The sequence below is a fragment of the Neophocaena asiaeorientalis genome, unplaced genomic scaffold (genome assembly GCF_003031525.2).
Source record: "Neophocaena asiaeorientalis asiaeorientalis breed wild unplaced genomic scaffold, Neophocaena_asiaeorientalis_V1.1 scaffold59, whole genome shotgun sequence".
In the NCBI taxonomy this organism is placed as follows: domain Eukaryota; kingdom Metazoa; phylum Chordata; class Mammalia; order Artiodactyla; family Phocoenidae; genus Neophocaena; species Neophocaena asiaeorientalis.
Window position 1 is genome coordinate 16,441,114 of NW_020174268.1, and position 22,824 is coordinate 16,463,937.

Here is a 22,824-nt window from a genome sequence, read left to right on the forward strand (position 1 = left end):
TTTTCTCTTAGCTTCAGAATTTCCTGAAATTTATATCATGATCATTACTTGTCCACTAACCACCTTATTATGTGAAATGGGCCTTTCACCCTTCTCTACCTCCATTTCTGAAAAAGAAAAAATAACAAAAAATTGCCTACCTCCCAGGAGGGGGCTCCCCAATCCAGAAAGAGACTAATTCATCTTCTCTCCTTAAATTTACTAGAAATGCTTCTGCGAGAGTGAAGTGAATGCCATCATTAATAATAGTAATGAAGGGCATGAAACCAAAGCCAGTGATTATATAATTTATGAAAGGTTTTACAGCAGTTTTCAGTTAAGTATAAAATGTGACCAAAAAGCCTCACTCTCTCCCTTCACAACTTCTCCCCAGAGCCATCCTTCTATCCCCCAAAATATCCTACCCAGCCTGCTTCCTATTTATTTGCTCATGACATACCTACAGCCTCTGGCACCTTCCAAGCTTTGCTCTCTGTTATCCTGGTCATTCTATTCCATCTTGGCCTCCTGTTACAAATACACGTGCTTCCGGCCTCCCCTTCTCCCACTGTCCACAAAAATAAGGAAGTGAATGAAAACCCTAACCTTAACCCTAACCCTAAGTACAGAAGACTTTTCACGGCTGCGTACCGAATGATGTTAACGAAATTTCTGTTGCACTTAAAAAATCAGTTCTTAAATCTCACAGCCCTAATCAAATTTTCATATGTCGTGACGGAATGCAAAAATCCAGCGATCATTAGCCAACTTCTTTTGAAAAGGCAGCAATATAAATACGTTTTGGAGAAACACAGCTACAAAACAGAGCCATTATTGTGCTCTTTCTTGAAAATATAAGTCAGGCCTTCACATAATTGCATGTTTTTAAGGCAAATTTGGAACACAAAGCAGAGAAAACATATGTCCCTTTCGGGGACTCCTGTGTTTGGCAGGGCTTGAAAATTTGTAACTGCCATCGACAGCCAGTCACATTGCATCACTAAAAAGCTTGAATGACTTGTTTTCCTACAAATAAAAACAGAGAAAAGCCTGACTATTTCCAAACTATCATAGCTATAGTGACAACCATAAATAATTGAGTCCACAGTTGTGGAGTCAAGTTTTAAACATACTGTCTATTGCCCAGCAATGCATTTTGTTGTATTCAAATGCATTTTCAGAGAAACCTACCTAGATATTCTCTGATATCCTGTATTGCAGAGGGCTCATGGAGCTGTGACTCTGTTTGTCCTTACACCGCAGTCTCCCCGAAAGCGAGCAGTTTTTATGATTAGAGTGGTTTTCCCATAAGGGTTCATTCGCCGGCTGGTTGCTCATTTGCAATGCAAATGAGCTCTCCTATTGTTACATCCCAACATTTCTTTGCTTCTCACTGTAGAGTCTCCTCAGTCCGGATGGTTTAGGGGTAACTTCACATCTATGACAAGGGAATTGACTAATTAATTGAATAAAGTATCCTTTTGAAAATCTGTTCCTTGAGTGTCTGTCTCTATAGCTTCAGAAAACAGACAGTTACGACCCCGTGGTCTTAAGATTCTTAAAAGAGATAGTAACTCCAGAAGATTTGAGGGGTTCTCCGGGTTGAAATTTAGGGGCTCCCATGGTGGATCGTCCTGAGGCTGCAGGGAGTTCTCCAGTGAACCTAGACTGTGAAAGTGACCTTTCTCTTGTGTGACACAAGATCATAACCACAGGAAGAAGAGTCAAAAAAAGGCCTGTGGGGCTTCCCTGGTGGCGCAGCGGTTGAGAGCCCGCCTGCCGATGCAGGGGACGCGGGTTCGTGCCCCGGTCCGGGAAGATCCCACATGCCGCGGAGCGGCTGGGTCCGTGAGCCATGCCCGCTGCGCCTGCGCGTCCGGAGCCTGTGCTCCGCAATGGGAGAGGCCACAGCAGTGAGAGGCCCGCGTCCCGCAAAAATGGAAAAAAAAAAAAAAAAAGCATCTTGATGAGTTGCTAATAAAACTGAAAAAAAAAAAAGGCCTGGGTGATTCTGCCAGGAACTTTCAAACTCATGATAAACTGAGGCTTAAAAAAAAAAAAAAAGATTGTCTTTTTAGCCATCTTAGAAGCAGGAAGGTTAGAAGGTGGCTTCCATTTTAAACTAATTGATGCAGCCTTAGACAGCACTGCCGCTAACATCTAACCTTTATTTGAGCTTATTAGGTACAAGCTGCTGGATACTTTACACGCAGGTTTCCATTAATCTTCATAACAACTCTGTGAGGGAGACAGTATTATGGTCCCCATTTTACAGGCCAGGAAATTGAGGCACCAGGAGCTCAATTAACTTGCCCACTGTCTCACAACCAGTGAGTGCTGGCACCAGGACCTAATACCAGCTCTCTTTTCTGCTGCCGCACCTCTGCCGGAGGTCCCCAGCCAGTTCCTGTTCCATCTCCCAAGAGAACACAGGCAGATGGGTAGACCGGAGGGGTGTGGACTTCCAGACCTCCAATGTCCACTATCACTCATGTCTCTCCTCTGGAGAGACTAACAGTCAGAGTGGATTGTTTCAACCCAAGTGACTAGTCCCCTAGAAGTGAACCTCAAATTCCCCTTTACTTGGAGGCATTTTTACCTTGCTGTTTTAGTTACAATTATATGTTATACGGTTAAAAGTACGGTGACAATTGAAGAGTCAAACCTCCTCCTTCATTCAGTGAGTATTAAAGACTTCCCACCACGGGGACATTCTACAGCTTCTACAAAGTTTTTTTTTTTTTTAAGATTTTCTTGATGTGGACCATTTTTAAAGTCTTTATTGAATTTGTTACAATATCGCTTCTGTTTTATGTTTTGGTTTTTTGGCCACGAGGCATGTGGGATCTTAGTTCCCCGACCAGGAATCGAACCCTCACCCCCTTCATTGGAAGGTGAAGTCTTAACCACTGGACCTCCAGGGAAGTCCCCTCTACAAGTCTTAAAGTGGATCCAAATGGGCTGCAAGGAGCACCCCAAGCATTTCCCAGCTTGCTTCTCTAAATTAACCTAAAATGAATACTTTGCTGTTTTCCAGCTGCTTGGGTAGATTCCATGGCCTCTCAGTGGTTAAAAAAAAAGAGAGAGAGAAATGCTTCTGCCAGCCTTAGCAAATAAGAATGGCAAAGCTGACCTTGCACGTGTGCACTGATCGGTTGTAGCAGTCGAGTACTATGTTGAGAAGGATTCTGAGGCTCTTGGCAGGGAAAAGCCAGGATGGATTCGCTCAGTTTGCCACGAGCACTGGGGGGAGGAGAGAGAACAGAAGCAACAGACCTATACTAAGAACAAGGCGATGGAGAAATAGAGAAGAACTGAGCTGGAAGGGGTCTCAGAACCGTTATAGTCACGCCCCTTCCTTACAGCGCGGAAGCTGAGGACCGGAAAAGACAAGTGCCCAAGGAAGTGAGTGGCAGAGCAAAAAAAGTCTTCATCTATATCCAAAGCCCGTACTCCGTGAGCAACTCTGGCTCTTGTAGTTCTAACACACACAAAAAATAGCTGCTGTGTGCCCGTTTTCCCACAGCTCATTTAAATATGTGTCACTGAAGCCATGCCTTTTCCTTTGAAGTGGCATCATCGCACATCCTCCTGCACAGCCTTGATTCCACACCAGCCCACACAGGCTTCGAGCCAGGAGCTGCAGATCCCGTCACCGTTCTGAGATGGCAACGGGGAGCCTCAGGCCTCGGACGCACCCTGTCAAACACAGCCCAGCTACAAGCAATATGGCCTGGGTCACCGCAGGCTCCAGTTTGGCTCACCCAATCAGCAAAGGAGCAAAACCTGGCCTGGCCGCAGTCGGTGAAAAGGTCACCCTCAACCAGGAAATGTCCCATAACCTCTGACAATGACTGAAAAGTTCTCATGGAAGACTGAAAAAGTGTTTGCTGGGCAAAGTGAAGGTCGGAGTACGACCTACACGGTTGAACTCTCCATGCACTGACTTGAGAGGTGACCGGAAATAGATTGTTCAGGAAGAACCTCAGTGGCTGAGATCACACGGGGGCAATTCGTTTCAAATATTCTGACCCGTTTGACATCATGACTCAATGCACACTAGGCAACAAAAGTTTCACAATACACGACTTGTGCTTTTTCAGAAGATACGCTCTGATATTAACTAATAGCTGTCATTATTTTAGATGTCAGTCATATTCCAGCAAATCAGTCTCCTGACCCATTAACTGATCTCGCCCTCACTATGAAGATCCCTGCCCTGAGGAAAGCTCCTTTTGATATATTATCTGCATAGGTCACAATGGCAAAAAGAACAAAACCCCAATTTTTTTTTTCTTCCCCGCCGCGCAGCTTGTGGGATCTTAGTTCCCTGACCAGGGATCGAACCTGGGCGGGCCCTCGGCAGTGAACGCGCAAAGTCTCAACCACTGGACCGCCAGGGAATTCCCTATTTTTTAATCTCCTCATCATCCATTTCCAAGCTCACTGTCCAGCATTCATCCCATTTCTGCTCCTCGGGCCCCGTTTACTTCAATCACTTGGGTAGCCTGGTGTGCTGTTTCCTCCACGTGGGGTGGCCTCCACTTTGTAATATCTTGGAAAAACTCCTAGAGATCCTTGAAGGCCCATCTCATATGCCACCTTCTCCCAGAAGCCTTCCTTGTCCTCAAAAGCCGGAAGTCATGTCCCCCTCCCCGTCTCCCCATCAGGGGCACGTGTCTTTGGATACACATCTCTGTCTCTTACTGAGCTCCTGTTTTCCTAAAACTTAGTCATGAGTCCATTATCTGTACAGATTTTTCTCATTTATTTACTTAATATTTTTCTTTAAATAGACTCACTTATTGTACATATTACCTTCTTTAGCCTCATCCAAAACAATGGTAATCATGAAATCATGGTTGGGTTCGATGTGCTTGCTAGATTTCCAGGGAACATTAACATAAATATGCCATTATTAAATTTAAAAAATCTCATTTTGGTACTCTAGAACATTTCCTTTGAGGAAAAACTGCCGGTTGTGTAAGGTCTTGAGGGGCTATATTTTGTTTAAATTTGAGTTTTTCTCTAGGGCTCGGTATATGATACTGCTCCATAAATGTTTGCCAAATTAAAATCAAATGAGATGGATTAATTGGAATTTATTCATACCCTTAACATATTAGCATGAATCTGATTTATCCGGAGAGGCATTTGTGATCTTGGGAAGCAAAGAATGAGACTTGAAAGGAGGTGGACCTAAGAAAGGAAAATGTTGATAGGCGTGGAAAGGAGAAAGGAAAGACACCTGCAGAAGCTGGGCCCGGCCGATTATAGGGATGCTCTGCGAGGTGCGTGCCCGCTGGGAAGGTCGGTAACGGAGCAGCAGACAGCGGATGGGTCTGGATGGGTCTTCCGTGGGAAGAGGAGGCCACAGCACACCTGATATGGACCCCAGCTTTAAACAGCGTTGCTGGCCACGGACCCTAGGGGGGTCCAGCGCAGCCCTCAGCCCTGCGCGAGAGCCCGCATGGCCCACAAAGGCGGTCCGATCGCCGCTCCCTCACCCTTTCCTTCCGCAGGATCTGGTGTGGAGGCGGCGCGCACCTCCGGGCCACGTCCTCGGTTCCGATCGAGGGGCTGCGCATCTTCCCAGGGTGAGGCAAGCCCGCGGCAGCCAGGCTGGGGGGTCTGCCCTCCGCAGCCCCTGCTACCCCGAAGGCCGAGGTCCGGCGGGGCAAGTCTGAGCTCGAAGCATTAGCGGCTCCCCCAGGATCGCCACTGCGTTCAGGTTGCTGCCCGGACCCCATCCCGAGACACAGTCCTGTCAGGGGTCTCGGTAAGGAGACTTGGGTCCCCCTCCACCCCCATTGCCCATGACCCCACGTCTAATTCCCTTTTGAGAAGCCACCTTCTCAGAGGGGGCACCAAAAGCGGGCCAGGACTTTTGGGGGTGTGGAGGCAGGATCTCTGCCTTGACTGACCACGACGGAGGGCATCAAGCTGAGCCCTTCCCACTCTGCTTTAAGTAAAGGGGGGAAAAAAGAGACCCCGATACAGCCCCAGAACTCCTGGTTTCTTAAACGTTTTCAGTTCTGAACAATGTAACAAGTAGGCAGTAAACTATTAAGACTAAATCCATGGAAGTTAAGGATTGTAATTAAATAAAGCTTACAACAAAGTGAATCTGTCATGATAATTTTTATTGTAGTCTGTAGTAATTAGGTATAAATGACAAGTTGTTTAAGCAGTAATTCTAATTGCTGTTAATTTGACAACACTGTTATAGGGGGAAAGTCCCCGAAGGTGCCTGGGATTGCTGGTTTTTCCATGTGTTTCCATCTTAGGGAAACAGAGGCAATAATAGATTTGCGACTTTTTACTTAAGTACTGTGCCCTTTTGTATTTGTTCTTAGAGTAGTACTACTCTTTCTTAAACTTCCTTGATTTAAAGATCTTGCTTATTGGATCTTTTTGAAACATAGAGGTTGGGGGGAAAACTCATCTCTTTGGTTGCCAAGTAAGGCAAAAGAAGTTTGTAATCTCACTTCAGCTGATTGGGTCCATAGTTAGTCTCTGGGAAAAGGAACAAAAAGGTAGACCAGTTATCCCATCAGAGGCCCAGCTGTAAGCCTTAGGGCAGACTGTGTGTCCTCGTCAGGGTTCAGGATTATTGGATGATTAAGAGGGCCGCCTTTAGAGCATCCCGGATGTTGCATGTAGGAATTGAGTCTACAGAGCCTGTGAAACTCTTTGAAGAATTTCTCACTCTTGGTGCTTTGAAATTTTATTTCATTGTAACCAAAAGAAGATAAAATCTGTCTTGGAGGAAAGACCACTCTAATAATGGCGGACCTCACACAACGCATCAGGCTTGCTGGAGTCAGGTGGAGAGAGGGGCAGAGAGCTGCAAGTGAACCGAGAGGAATAGGATTTGGATGAGTGGGGGAGGGGAGAAGGAGTAGGGTGGTTTTGGACATGGGGCATTTAAATGAAGCGCTCTGGACAACTAAAATGAGAGCACGAACCTCTGCAGTGTGGGGGGCTGAAGGAGAGAGAAGAGGTTAGGGTACGGAAGTGTTGCAGACACTCAACCTTTTTTTCTGGGGTGGCAGAATATAGACATACAGCTGCATGGATCATAATATTAAATTTCCCCAAATGAAGTGGTCGTAATTATAGTGCCCATCTCACAGGGTAAAAAGTGAAGTAAATGTTATCATGTATGTCAAGTATTTAGAGCACTTCAAGGCACATAGTAGGTGCTCTAGGTATGGTAGCTCTTATTATTGTTATTATTATTTTTTTTTTTTTTTGCGGTACGCGGGCCTCTCACTGTTGTGGCCTCTCCTGTTGCGGAGCACAGGTATGGTAGCTCTTATTATTGTTATTATTATTATTATTATTTTTTTTTTTTTGCGGTACGCGGGCCTCTCACTGTTGTGGCCTCTCCTGTTGCGGAGCACAGGCTCCGGACGCGCAGGCTCAGCGGCCATGGCTCACGGGCCCAGCTGCTCCGCGGCATGTGGGATCTTCCCAGACCGGGGCACGAACCCGTGTCCCCTGCATTGGCAGGCGGACTCTCAACCGCTGCGCCACCAGGGAAGCCCTGTTGTTATTATTATTATTAAGGCCAGCCCTGCTCCTTCTGTCCTACCAAAGGCTCATCAGGTACCCTTGACCCTCCTGCCCACAGCTGATTAGAGGAGTAAAAGATGTCCATCTAGGATCCTCCCGGACCGGGGCACGAACCCGTGTCCCCTGCATTGGCAGGCGGACTCTCAACCGCTGCGCCACCAGGGAAGCCCTGTTGTTATTATTATTATTAAGGCCAGCCCTGCTCCTTCTGTCCTACCAAAGGCTCATCAGGTACCCTTGACCCTCCTGCCCACAGCTGATTAGAGGAGTAAAAGATGTCCATCAACCTGAGGACTACTGAAAAGATTAGCTGGGCCAGTGAGAGTCTCTCTCTGTCTCAGTGTCTAAACTAGGACATTTGAAAAGTGTTCAGGAAATGGTGGGAAAATGTTCAGGAAATGGAGACAGGACAGACAGCTGAGTTACACGAACAAGGAGGCGCCAGAGTAGAGCTTTTGAGCTAGTGCACCTTGGCTCCCAGATATCCTCTGAATCCAAAGCCACTCCCAACTCTGCCTCATGAAAGCCCGGTTCAGAGACAGCTTTCTGTTCTAAGATTTCCATGAGATTCCCTGTCATTGCATGTGTGTCCTCACCACAAAGCCCCTTGAGTTGAGCCACCTTGAGGGGATTTCTGTTTCTTCCAAAAAGCCAGATTGAAAGAACGAATTGTCTCTGGTGAGGGCTCCACACATGGTTCCTATTTCCTTTTCTTTGTTCTTCTCTGTATTCTATATTTTCTACAATGAGCCTATACAATCAACTTATAATATTCTATAATGAAGACTTATTTGGTAACCAGAAAAAAAAATGCTACTTAAGTAAAAGAATTGGCCCACACGTTCGCAGCAACTAGAACATTTGCCTGGGGAAGATCAGTGAACTCTAAGTCAGATCTACGTCCAGTGGCTTTCACCTTATCTAGTCCTGTGCCCTGGCCCCTAAAATAAGAAAGTGGGTGAAGGAGTCTCTAGGTTTCATTTTGGTTCAAAACACTATTGCTATCTCACTTATTACCCAGATTGTCAGAATCTGTACTCCTACACCTGTAGCTGGTCTGAGGAGGGTGGCTTTCTCCTGAGTCAAACTCAGAGCTCTGGAAGCAGTGACCCTTCAGAATGGGGGTGTGTGCATAGTGGTATAGCGTTATGAAACTCTTCGTTCATTTCTTCATCCATTCTCTCATCTTTATCAGCATTTTTTTTTTTTTTTTTTTTTTTTTGGTATGCGGGCCTCTCACTGTTGTGGCCTCTCCCGTTGCGGAGCACAGGCTCCGGATGCGCAGGCTCAGCTGCCATGACTCAGGGGCCCAGCCGCTCCGCGGCATGTGGGGTCTTCCCGGACTGGGGCACGAACCCGTGTCCCCTGCATCGGCAGGCGGACTCTCAACCGCTGCGCCACCAGGGAAGCCCGATCAGCATTTATTAAGTGCTTGACCTATACCAGATATTGGGCTAGACGCTGGGGCTATGAAGACAAAACAGAGGACAGACAGGTGAGCCAGTAATTTTAACACTCTGATAAGCACCGGGTCTGTTGGAGCCCTGGAACTACACAGAGAGGAAGCACTTAACGCTGGCTGGAGAGGTCAGGGTGGGGAGACGCTTCTCAAGGGAGAAGCCACTGGAAAGATAAGTATTAGTTTTCCAGGCAGACTAGAGGGGCAGTGCCTTCCAGGAAGAGACAGAGCAAGTCAAACAATCTTGACCCCCGTGTATCTAGTGTATGTCATACTTAGGAGGCTGGATTTTGTCCTTAGGAAAATGAAAAGCCACCTTAACAAGACATCGTAGGACCATGCTCTCTGCAGCATGAAGGAGAGAGATGGGGAGGGACGGAGACTGTTTGCAGGAATCTCGGAGAGAATTGCAGAGGGCCTGAACCAAGATGGTAGTGGGAATGGAGATGCAGGATGCGTGTCGGTAACAGGGTCCCATGACTCTGGAGGCTGGGGAGATGGAAGATGGCACCAGGGTTCTGGATGAGGTGAATGGGAAGAGGCTATTAGGAGAACACGGGGAGAGTAAAAAGACGTGTAATATAAGGTAATTCATTCCACTGGGGGCATATTGAATTGAATCTCCTTTTGAGATATCCAGGTAGAGAGGTCCATCCAGCAATTGGAAATGGAGGTCTGGAGCACAGGAGAGGTCTGGACATGTCACCACAGGGGTCACTGTCAAGTGAGGTCACGACAGGGGTCATTGTAGGGTGAGGGGACCAGGGAAGTCTTAGGTGGAGGGTGCCTTGTTCTCACTCAGAAATGGCAGGGTCACTGAAGTCCACATGCGCAGGGAGTGATTGCCAAGGTTAGTAATTCAGAGGTGGTTGTGCACACAGCTTAATAAAGGATCAGAGCTTGGGGGTGGTAATAGGAAATATGAAGCCAGAGGATTTAAGAGCGAGGGAGATATGAACAAGAGGCAAACTCTGGAGCCAGGCCTCCATGCTGGCCCTTGAATGAGGTTTGGGAGGCGGAGGTGGGGGGTCCCTCTGTTCCTAAAGATCCAGGGCAGCCTTCACTGGCTGCAGAATCTCTCCTCTTGGCTGTCTTGCTGGCTCCTGGATCCCACCTTCCAAATGCTGCTCCAGCCTGGTTTCCCCAGAATGACCCCCACTTTGGACCATCCTCAAAGCCTGAGTCCTTTTTGACTCTTTCTACTGCCCACTTTCCTGGAAGCAGAACCACCATTTGACCAGCTGCTCAAACTCAGAAGCTGAGTCATTCTTTTCCTCTTTCTCACCTTCCATCCCCAGCCACCAAGTCATTCAGTCCTCCTACTACCCTCTGTTACCACGACCCACAGCCTGGGTGGTTTCTGGGTCTCTCTGACTCTTGCTGCTCTCATCCCTGATCCTTCTTGACCCCAGATCCACTTTCCTGAAGCCCCCTTTCCTCACCCCATCCCTTTGCTTGGAGCCCAGGGGCTCCCCGCTGCTCCACGGTCTGTACACACATGCCCCTCTCTGGTTTTCTGACCTTGGACAAATTGTTTAACTTCTGTGACTTTAATTTTAGTGTCTGTGAAGTGAGGAGGTTCGACCAGGTGATCTCCCAGGTGCTTTTTATGATTTCTTTGCTGCACCTCGAAGACTCTCCTCATCTCACACCTGTTAGGGTGTCTATTATCCAAAAGACAAGTAACAAGTACTGGCCAGGATGTGGAGAAAAGGGAAATCTTGTGCACTGTTGGTGGGAGTGTAAACTAGTGCAGTCACTAAGGAAAACGGTATGGAGGTTCCTCAAGAAATTAAAAATAGAATGATCCAGCAATTCCACTTCTGGAATGCATATATATCCACAGGAAATGAAATCATTGTCTCAAAGAGATATCCATACTCCCCAGCTGACAGTTGTGTTGTTTACCATAGCCAAGGTATTGAAACAGCCTAAGTGTCTGTGGACGGATGAATAGGTAAACAAAATGTGATATATACACACATATACATTATATCTTTAATGGAATATTATTCAGCCTTAAAAAGGAAGGAAAAAAAGAAGGAAATCCTGTCATTTGCAACAATATGAATAATGAAACTGAAGGGCATTATGCTAGGTGAAATAAACCAGACAGAGAAAGACAAATACTGTATGATATCACTTATATGTGGAATCTAAAACAAAAGTCAAACTCATGGAAACAGAGAGCTGAGTGGTGGTTGCCAGGGGCTGGGGGTGGGGAAATAGGGAGGGGTTGGTCAGAGGCTATGAACTTTCAGTTATAAAGTGAATAAGGTCTGAGGATCTAATGGATAACTTGGTGACTGTGGTTGATGACAATGTAGTATTGATATAATTGAAATTTGCTAAGAGAGTAGAACTTAAATGTTCTCACCAAAAAAAAGGTAGAAAAAAAGGACTTTCCTGATGGGTTCCCACCCCAGTTCACACAAACCCTGAGGCTTCTGGGTCTCCCCACAGTCCAGGAACACCCAGTGTCAGCTTCATCTAAGACCTTCTGCTCTCGTTGTTCCCACCTGAGGCACCTCCCTGTTGTAGCAGGTGTGCAAACTGACATAGACGCCTCAGCTTTAAGTCAAGGAGTGTGCTCTTCAGTGGCGGGTGTGGGATCTATCTCTCAACCAGTCTGCTCTTCTTTGAATCTGACCAAGACTAGTCAGTGAGGTGGGGACAGATCATGTTATGGTATAATAAAAAATCACCTAATTCTTAACTAAATGTTTTCCTGATTCTTGTGACCGTCAGTGGTGCTCTCACCAGGAACATCCTATAATTCATAGTTGTGTCCTCTCCCCCCAGATTCATATGTTGAAGCCCTCATCCCCAATATGGTGATATTTGGAGATGGGACCTTTGGAAAGTAGTAAGGTCATGAGAGTAGAGCCTTCACGAATGGGATTAGCGCCTTTACAAAAAGAGACCCGAGAGAGGTGATCTCTCTTCACAATGTGAGGAGAAAAGGAGAAGTCAGCTATCTATAAGCCAGGAAGAGAACCTCAGCAAGGACCCCACCAAACTGCCACCATGATGGCACCACCTTCCAGAGCTCTGAGAAGTAATGTTTGTTGTTTAAGCCAGATAGTGTATGGTATTTTGTTATGGCAGCCCTAGCTGACTGAGACAGGCTCTTTTGACAATGAATTTAGGTTTGTATCGACATATTTAAATGGAGTCATCACAGATCATTCCTGTGTGCCATCCCCTCCCTCCAGCCCTTTTAATGGGACCTGTCTGCCCCTCACCCCACTCCCAGTGTTTGTTTTTGCCCCAGACCACCTTCTCTTTCCTCTTCCTGCCTTCCTGTTTCTTGCTCTTGTTTTTCCAACCAGCGTACATCAGCTCCCGACATCTGATCAGGACCTCTTCTGGGGAAGACCCATTGAGCCCACTTTCCAGTTGACCAACCAGCCTGCCTCCTGGCCTCTGACCTGAGCATCCTTTTTGCTGCTCTGACCTCAGACCGTCAGCAGCTATGGGTGGAGTTTCTCGTTGCCTGCTCTAGTCCACACGGCTCCATCACACTCTCCCCACTCCATTCCCCAGCCTGCTTCAACACAGACACAGAAGGGATACTGAAGAAGTCCTGTGTAAATAGGAGTTTTAAAAAGCTGCGCAGTTCAGACGAGAACTAATCGAAACCATCACAGGGGTGCATTTGTGTGGCGGCCAGATCAGAGCCAACACTGACATCCTCTCCTCCCTTGGAGTCTGTCTGCAGAATGTGCTTCCCAGGCTGGGAGACATCAGCCTGTTTCAGATCACAAGCTGGCATGCCCTGGTTGCCCATGGCAACCCAGCTGCACTGGAGTGTTCGCATTTGTAAATGTGTGTGGGCTTAAAATTATATTATTGATTCTGTCTGGAAGATGATAGTCTGATTTGTATATAGCTCTGAATAAATTACTCATTATCCTTTACAGCCATCAGAGTATGAGTCTCTTTCTCTTTCTCTTTTTTTTTTTTATTTTTTATTTTAGAGAGACAGCAAATTGTGTCAGCAGATGTGAAATGAAAAGCTTCCCATAACAACCATACTAAGAAATCAACGTCCAGGGCACCATCCCGGGAAGTAGTCTGGGTGTTACTGAATAGATAAAAAATGGAATGAATTGGGGAGGGATGGAACCTATATTGGGTACTCTATTTCACAGGGACCATAAGGTATAGTTTGAGTTACAATGAAAAGCAGACAGAAGCAGAGGGAGATGCAGCCCCACCCTGGACTTGATCAGTTCAAGCTGAACACAAGCTTTCTCTTCTGTTTTCTTTGATGTGTAGTATATACTCGGGCAGATTGAAGTGTTGTTCCAATTCAACACTCCTCCCTGTATCCATGCTTTTTGCCCTGTAGCTCTGTAGATCATCCCAGAAAAGCCCTTGACTTTGAGCTTGATCTTACAGCTTGCTTTGACTAACTAGCTAAAGTGGCAGTGTGCCAGCTCTGAGTCGTGGCTTTAAGAAGCTTCAAGAATTTCCACTTGCCCTCCTGTGTTTTCTGTCATTAGTGTGAGAAGAACTTCCCTTGAGTGGGACCCACAATGAATACATGTGGAACATTCACCTCTTCACCATCAAACCCAGCCAGATCGATGGCTTGAAGCACCACCCCAGCAATACCCAGCCCAGAGGAGCCACTTCAGCCAAGCTGCAGATGCATGGGGAATAAATTCTCATTGCCACCAAGATTTTATAGGTGCTTGTTATGCAGCAGTAGCTGACTGTTAAAATCCTCCATCTTTTCAACATCACAGCCATCAGTGTCACTGATGTTGGAAAAGAAAAGAACAACATCCCTCAACTCTTCATTTCAGTAGTTGCTGATCACGAGACTTATTGAGAGAAAATGCCGATCCTGCATCACAGTTTCAATTCACGTCGGGCCCTCACTGTGCGCGATACCATTGAATGTGGCATTGCTACCAGGAGCCATACGGAAGCCCGTGTACCTGAGAGAAGCTCCAAGTAAGTTGTAAGATTTCATCTCTACTCTTTTAGTGCTCATGGAAGTCCTGCCAAAAGAGTGGTGGGCATATGTTTGAATTGGGGAGGAAGAGTGGCATTATAATTCTCAGAAAGCACTGTCAATGTTTCTTTCAGTTCATCCCCAAATGAACACCTTTATCAGAATGTCACATGTTATTACCCTCAAGCTCTTTCTAAACTTCCATGTTTCCACTCTCCAGTCAAGGGATGTACCATACAAGCACACTCAATCATTTTCAACAAATATTTGTTGAGTGCCTACTGTGGGCTGGACACCTATTGTAGGAGCGGCGTGCTCGATGGCACGTTGAATAAAAGAAGAGTGGTTGTGATGGGCAGTTAGGGAGGGTAAGAGTCAAGAGTGACTCCCAAACGTCTGTCATGAGACACCTGGCAGATGGAGGTGCCATTTACTAAGATGGAAAACCTGGGGAGGGGCTGGGTTGGGGGAAAATAAAAAGCTCGGTTTTGGGCGTATTATGTTTGAGATGCTTCTGAGACATGAAAGTAGAGCTGTCACGTGGGAAGCTAAATGTCCAAATATGGAACTCAGAGGAGAGAGGTCTGGGCAGAAGATACCGATTTTGAGGGTTGCCAACGTGTAGATGGCATTTAAAACCACAGGACTGAGGGAGCACACACAGAGAAGAGAAGATGGCCCAGGCTGGGTGCTGAGGAATCCTAGTATTTCAAGGACAGGCAGAGGGAAGAGGAGTAAGTAAGGGGGCTATAAAGGGGCAGCTAGGGAGACAGGAAGATGGGCAGCGGAAAACATAGATGTCTGCCCATCGTTCCCACCCAGCAGCCATCTCCCCCCAGCGCTCCCCTGCTAACAGAACTCTGCCTCATGTAGGTCTTGGGGGTCATGTCCTTCATGAGAGGCAGAGCTTCTCCCCATTCTCGGTGGGTGCATCGTGGGGTCTAAGACAACCATGGTAATCTGCTCTCCTTGCTGGTCTGGGTTTAGTCATGAGCATGTGATGCAACTTCCGCCAATCGGGTGTGAGTGGAAGTCCACCGGGTGGTTTTGGGAAAGGTTCCCATGCTTTTGAAAAGTGAAGGAAGGGGGGAAACTGAGTGCCTCTCCTGCCTCAGATGTGGCCTCTGGATGGAGATGCTGCAGCCATCTTGCCAACAGGACAAATGTGAGCCCCAGAGCCCAAACAACAAAGCTACAAAGGATATTTGTGTTAAATTACACCTTTGAATTGTTGAATTAACCAAGTGTGGAGCACTCCCTACCAACAGATTTATTTTGTAAGGTAATCAATTTTCTAAATATTCGGGCATTGTGGGTTTCTATGACCTGTGTGTAGCTCTAAGCATCCTAGGTTGTACCTGTGGTTTCACACGACAGAGATCAAGGTGACTCACGCCTGCTGGTGAGAGGATTGTGCCAAGGGCTTGAGGGTGACGTTTCGCTCAGAACTTAACGGCTTCTTTTACCTTATTTGAGGGAATAGTAATTTCCCCAACTTTTAAGTGTATTGTTTGTCACTCTTAATACTGAGTTAATATTATGCTTACAGTTTGTTTCTTTCAACAAAGACAAAATTCTTCTGCCAAGCTAAAAGCATGTTTTATCTCAGCAATCTCAGAAGAAATGGGTCACTTTTAATTATGACATCTCATCCACACCTGGTCAGCAAGAAGGATGCTGAGAAAGAGAGCTGGAAATACTCTAGGGTTTATTTTCCAGCGAACATGGAAAAGATTCAGGATAGGGCAATGCAGGAAGGAAACATAGATATCAAAGGGTCAGAACAACAAGAAAATGAGACAGGAACTTAAATATAAATAAAGTGCCCTGAAGTCAAGGTGTCTGATGACACTTAGTGCCTTAATTAACCAGATTTTAAGATAATGACTGTATATCTTCAAATGGTTTGGGCCATCCTTACAGCTCTTTGAATAGTGTTTTTTTTTATTCAATTAATGCTTCTGAAAGAGCTTTAATTTTACATTAATCAAAAGCCTTCATGATATTCTCAGGATTTACTCAAATTCAAGGGTTCTTTTTGTGTGTTTTTTTTTAAGTACAATTAAGTTATCAAGGCAGAGGCTCTGATTGCAGGGACAAAATTCCATAGCAACAGCTAGCTGAGCACACTAAGCCCCGTGCACTGCTGCACCCCATGTTTGTGCCAGGCTGAGGGGGGCATGTGGTCAGTCTTTACAATGAATGGGACAAACTTCCCTTTACCTTCCTCCTGAGGAGCAAAACCTGCTTCCTTGACAATGTAAACAGTTACCTTATAATACCCATTTTTACTGCAAACAGCTCTCTGCCTGTACCCCAAGCAGAATTCTAGAAAATTCTATGAGATTAAAAAGAAAAGAAAAGAAAAGGACGAAGAGAACGTTTTCTTACCTGTTAGCATGAGATGTTTCTAACCTTCCCAAAGCAGAACCTGCTCTTCTTCCTCTCCAGTTCGTGGTATCAGACAGCAAAACCTGCCAGGGACTCCTGTACTGAGTAGGATCATGTCTACTCTGTCCCCAGGGGTCATTACTGATGATCACAGAGATGCCAGGTGAAGAAAAGCTTGCTACTTTCTTGCTGGGAGCAGCCAGTGCTGATGAGCTGTACCCACAGTGGTGGCTCACCCCTCACTGTGCCAGGATTTGTAACTGGAGTACCTGAGAGGAAATGCCAGGGAGTGAACAAAGAGGAAAATAACTGGTATTAAAAATGCTCTCTTACCATCTTGTCCTGCCAGGGCGCAATTAATGGTAATTATATGTGGGTGCTATCCACTGTCCAAAATGGAACCCTTGATTACCCAATCCCACGCCTCCTCCACCTGCCCTGTCTCACATAACAACTCCATTTTCCTAATTGCCTAGGGAAAAACCTTTGGAGTCATCTCCCTCCCCTCTTTTTTCTCCCAAGCACACATTCAGTCCACCAACAAATCCTATTTGTTCTACCTTTGAAGTGTCTTCAGAATCTAGCCACTCCTCACTTCTGCCACCAATACCTCCTAGTCCAAGCCACCCATGTCTCTCACCTGGACCTTGGCAGTACCTCCTGACTCGTCTCCCAGTTTTCATTTCTGCCCCCACTACAATGTGTTCTATGTAAGGAGTGGTCTTTTAAAAACAGAAGTTGGACAATGTCAACCCTCTACTCAAATACCTGCCATGCTCCTCATATCATTCAAAGTAAAATCCATAACCTTGGAGGCTTCTCTGATCTGCCCTTCTACCTGTCTGACCTCATCTCCTACTGTTCTCCCCTCACTTCTCCAGGACAACCTTGACCTTCTCTTATAACTTGCAGGGCTTCTGCCCTTGTTCCCTCTACCTGGAAAGTCCTTCCTGCAAAGATCCACAAGCTTCTCCCCTCCTGCCTCACTTCTGTCAGGAGTGAGCTCAGTGCCATGTTATAGAGGCCTTCCCGGCCACCCCACTTAAGATAGCAGCCCCCATGCCTCTCTGTCTTTAGCCTGCTGTAGTTTTCTTCATACTCCTGAATTCAACGCTGTATTATATATTTACATGGTGTATTATAGGTATGTGAAACCCACTTTAAATGAAAAGACACAGATGGGTTAAAAGCAAAAGGATGGAAAAGTATACTGAAACTAACCAAAAGAACAGAAATAGCTACATTAATATCAAAGTAGACTTCAGCATATGGAATACTATGGAACATAAAGAGGGACATTGTAGTGATACAGTGAAAAAAGGGATTTTCCTGAAACCCTACACAACTGATACATGCTAACAGGGCTACAATTGTCTAGAAGGGATGTCACCAGCCCCTTCCAGACATGGCAGGCACTCTCCAGTTCACCCTCGTCCTCACCACCCCCTATGGCCTCACACCTGGCCCACTGCCCTCATCTCGGTCATCTGCCAGGCCGCTGTAGGCATTGAGGCTCTTGCTTGTGAAAATAGCATAATCACAATGCCATCGCCTCCAGGAAAGACCTATAGGCCCAACATCATTCCAGCAACCTTCCTGACCCTTCAGGCTGGGTTAGGCAAGCTTCTCAGAAATCCCATAACACCCTGTGCTTGGCTCTGTCATATGTCTCTTCAGAGTTTATTGACAATTCTTTCTGTATTAGTTAGAACACTATTGACTCCCAGCTCAACGCTGCTTTCGTCAAAAGGGGACATGAATTGGCTCGTGTGGCTGAGGTGCAGCTGGACTTAAGGACTCACTCCAGTCTCATCAGGACCCTCCCTCTCTTTCATGCATCCTCTCCCATGTCTCCATTCTCTGGCTGGTTGTCCCCATGAGGCTGGAAGAAAGACCATGGGTAGCTCTGGATGTGTCTTACAGCCTCATAAGCACAGAGGAAAGAGAGCTCTGCCCACATCTCCACTGAGGAAAACCCGGGCTGGACCCCAACGGTGGCCAGAGAGGAGAGGTACCAAACATGGCCCAGGCTGACTGCAGTGGGTTTTCAGCTGACATCAGAACCATGTGCCTGGAGTTGGGGGCAGGGAGTGCCCCCGAAGTGGGGTACACCACCCTGGGCTGGTAAAATGTAACATCGCTAACTTGTCTGTATTTCCCACTAGACTCTTAAATCTTTAAGAATGGTTATTCTGTCTTTGATTTCGGTATCTAGTACAGCACAGTGTCTGGCACAAAAGACTTAAAAATATTTTATTTTTATTTTTGGCCATGCCATGTAGCTTGTGGGACCTTAGTTTCCCGACCAGGGATTGAACCTGGGTCCTCGGCAGTGAAAGCTCGGAGTCCCAACCTGGACTGACAGGGAATTCCCGAAAATATTTTGCTTTAAATGTTGAATGAGGGATAAAGTTTGAACAGTTTGGATTTTCTGGAACCATCTCAATTCATGAAATGTGATTATTTTTTAAAAGATGATTCTTTAAATGAATAAATTCGCTGTTTTATAAAGTGTTCTACAAAATCACATTCAGAAATCATATTCAGTACTTGGCCACACACTCTGCTTTTGGTTTTGGTTGAGAAAAGCTGGCCGGCTGTGTTGGTTATGTTCTGTTTGGCCTCCAGATCCCCTTAATACCTTCCCTAGCCCACTCTTTGCCACCGGAGCCTGACCCTTTGGGCTGCATCTTCCTCAGTACATTTCTGGTGGCGTCCGTTGGGCTTGGTCAATGAGGGCCGCTGGAGGAGCTCAGATTGTATCGGAGGGAAGGAGAAAGCAAGAGTGGAGTATTTCTCCCCCTGTCTCTCCCTGTTTCATGTCTCTGGCCACGGCTCTTTCTCTCTGTGACCACAGCCCCAGGGGACAGCAGCTCCTCCACGCAACTGGGTCTCACTGGGCTCCAGTCACATTGTCCGTTCAGGCCTAGAGCTGGTAACAGCTTCCTTCCATTGTTAGCCTCTGCAAACCTCACCCTCAGAAGTAGTCCGTTCATTCAAGCCCCATCATGTGAAACAAATGGGGGGGATTCTGTTTCCTGCCTAGAGCCTAACTGAGCCATCCACTTAAACTAAGCAGGTACAACTTGCCGCTCCCCTAGGTCAGTGTGGCTTCCTCTTTGCTGTGCATTGGAATCACCCTAGGGAATTTTAGAACAGACTGCTGCAGGTTCCATCCCTAGATTTTCTGATGCAGTTGGTCTGGGGAGTGGCCTGGATATCAGGATTTTTTCAATCTCTCCAGGCCCTTCTATCGTGCAGTGAAGATTGAGAAGCATTGCTCTGGCTCATATGCCTCTTGTACAGACAGGAGATTTTTAACACATAATGAAAACTCAACTACACATGTCCCATTGTGATTTTTTAATTTTTTACAAATTATTGCAGTCTTCAGTTTAAAGTGATGTTATTTTTCTACTCTTTTATTCATGAAAGCATTTTTTAACAAAATAGAGCAGGTTTAAACATATTTATAGATAAGGAACCAAGATGGCGGAGTAGAAGGACGCGCTCTCACTCCCTCTGGCGAGAACACCAGCATCACAACTAGCTGCTGGACAATCATCGACAGGAAGACACTGGAACTCATCAGAAAAGATACCTCACAACCAAAGACAAAGGAGAAGCCACAATGAGATGGTGGGGGGGCGCAATCACAGCAAAATCAAATCCCGTAACGGCTGGGTGGGTGACTTACAGACTGGAGAACACTTATACCACAGAAGTCCACCCACTGGACTGAAGGTTCTGAGCCCCACGTCAGGCTTCCCAACCTGGAGGTCCAGCAACGGGAGGAGGAATTCCTAGTGAATCAGACTTTGAAGACTAGAGGGATGTGATTGCAGGACTTCGACAGAACTGGGGAAACAGAGAATCCACTCTTGGAGGGCACACACAAAGCAGTGTGCACATCAGGATGCAGGGGAAGGAGCAGTGACCCCAGGGGAGACTGAACCAGACGTACCTGCGTCTCCTGCAGAGGCGGGTGGTGGCTGTGGCTCACCGTGGGGACAAGGACACAGGCAGCTGAAGTTCTAGGAAGTACTCCTTGGCGCGAGCCCTCCCAGAGTCTGTCATTAGCCCCACCAAAGAGCCCAGGTAGGCTCCAGTGTTGGGTTGCCAGTACATAATAACATAATAAAGGCTATATATGACAAACCCACAGGCCATATATGACAAACATCATTCTCAATGTTGAAAAACTGAAAGCACTCTAAGATCAGGAACAAGACAAGGATGTCCACTCTCGCCACTATTATTTAACATAGTTTTGCAAGTCCTAGCCATGGCAATCAGAGAAGAAAAAGAAATAAAAGGAATACAAATTGGGAAAGAAGAAGTAAAACTGTCACTGTTTGCAGATGACATGATACTATACATAGAGAATCCTAAAAATGCTACCAGAAAAGTACTAGAGCTAATCAATGAATTTGGTAAAGTAGCAGGATGCAAAATTAATGCACAGAAATCTCTTGCATTCCTATACACTAACAACGAAAGATCAGAAAGAGAAATTAAGGAAACAATCCCATTCACCATTGCAACAAAAAGAATAAAATACCTAGGAATAAACCTACCTAAGGAAGTAAAAGACCTGTACTCAGAAAACTATAAGACACTGATGAAAGAAATCAAAGATGACACAAACAGATGGAGGGATATACCATGTTCTTGGTCTGGAAGAATCAATATTGTGAAAATGACTGTACTACCCAAAGCAACCTACAGATTCAATGCAATCCCTATCAAATTACCAGTGGCATTTTTTTTATAGAACTAGAACGAAAAAAATCTTAAAATTTGTATGGAAACACAAAAGACCCCAAATAGCCAAAGCAATCTTGAGGAAAAAAAACAGAGCTGGAGGAATCAGACTCCCTGACTTCAGACTATACTACAAATCTACAGTAATCAAGACAATATGGTACTGGCACAAAAACAGAAATATAGATCAATGGAACAGGATAGAAAGCCCAGAGATAAACACACACACCTATGGTCAACTCACCTATGACAAAGAAGGCAAGGATATACGATGGAGAAAAGACAGTCTCTTCAATAAGTGGTGCTTGGAAAACTGGACAGCTACATGTCAAAGAATGAAATTAGAACACTCCCTAACACCATACACAAAAATAAACTCCAAATGGATTATAGACCTAAATGTAAGACTGGACACTATAAAATTCTTAGAGGAAAACATAGGAAGAACACTCTTTGACATAAATCACAGAAAGATCTTTTTTGATCCACCTCCTAGAATAATGGAAATGAAAACAAAAATAAACAAATGGGACCTAATGAAACTTCAAAGGTTTTGCACAGCAAAGGAAACCATAAACAAGACGAAAAGACAATCCTCAGCATGGGAGAAAATATTTGCCAACGAATCAACAGACAAAGGATTAATCTTCAAAATATATAGACAGCTCATGTAGCTCAATATTAAAAAAAAAAATCCCAATCCAAAAATGGGCAGAAGACCTAAATAGACATTTCTCCAAAGAAGACATACGGATGGCCAAGAAGCACATGAAAAGCTGCTCAACATCACTAATTACTAGAGAAATGCAAATCAAAACTACAATGAGGTATCACCTCACAGCAGTTAGAATGGGCATCATCAGAAAATCTACAAACAATAAATGCTGGAGAGAGTGTGGAGAAAAGGGAATCCTCGTGCACTGTTGGTGGGAATGTAAACTGATACAGCCACTATGGAGAACAGTATGGGGGTTCCTTAAAAAACTAAAAATAGAATTACCATATGACCCAGCAATCCCACTACTGGGCATACACCCTGAGAAAACTATAATTCAAAAATACACATGCACCCCAATGTTCATTGCAGCACTATTTACAGTAGCCAGGTCATGGAAGCAACCTAAATGCCCATCGACAGACGAATGGATAAAGAAGATGTGGTACATATATACAATGGAATATTACTCAGCCATAAAAAGGAACGAAATTGGGTCAGTTGTAGAGACGTGGGTGGATCTAGAGACTGTCATACAGAGTGAAGTAAGTCAGAAAGAGAAAAACAAATATGTTATATTAACACATATATGTGGAACCTAGAAAAATGGTACAGATGAACCAGTTTGCAGGGCAGAAATTGAGACACAGATGTAGAGAACAAACGCCTGGACACCAAGGGGGGAACGCGGCGGGGGGGGGGGGGGGTGGTGTGATGAATTGGGCGATTGAGATTGACATGTATACACTGATGTGTATAAAACTGATGACTAATAAGGACCTGCTGTATAAAAGAATAAATAATATAAAATTAAAAAAAAAAAAAGGAGACAACCAAGAGCTAGAGCTAGGCTGAATGATAAGGTTCAGGCAAAAGACAGGTGATAGTTGGGGGGTACGGAAGACTGAGGGAAGGGGAAATGAGTGAAGGTGGTCAAAAGGTACGAGCTTCCAGTTATAAGATCAATACGTT

General features: G+C 45.6%; 2 protein-coding genes across 2 annotated transcripts in view; both read right to left on the reverse strand.

The window, feature by feature from the left end:
• The window catches only part of LOC112406698 (lissencephaly-1 homolog), a 105,212-nt gene extending 99,483 nt beyond the window's left edge, over positions 1-5,729 (reverse strand). Inside the window, 1 exon segment of the mRNA XM_024755649.1 lies at positions 5,487-5,729. Coding sequence (XP_024611417.1) covers positions 5,487-5,729 — 243 coding nt within the window.
• A 734-nt stretch (positions 5,730-6,463) lies between these two features.
• The window catches only part of TEX26 (testis expressed 26), a 38,431-nt gene continuing 22,070 nt past the window's right edge, over positions 6,464-22,824 (reverse strand). The window contains 1 exon segment of the mRNA XM_024755650.1: positions 6,464-6,495. Coding sequence (XP_024611418.1) covers positions 6,464-6,495 — 32 coding nt within the window.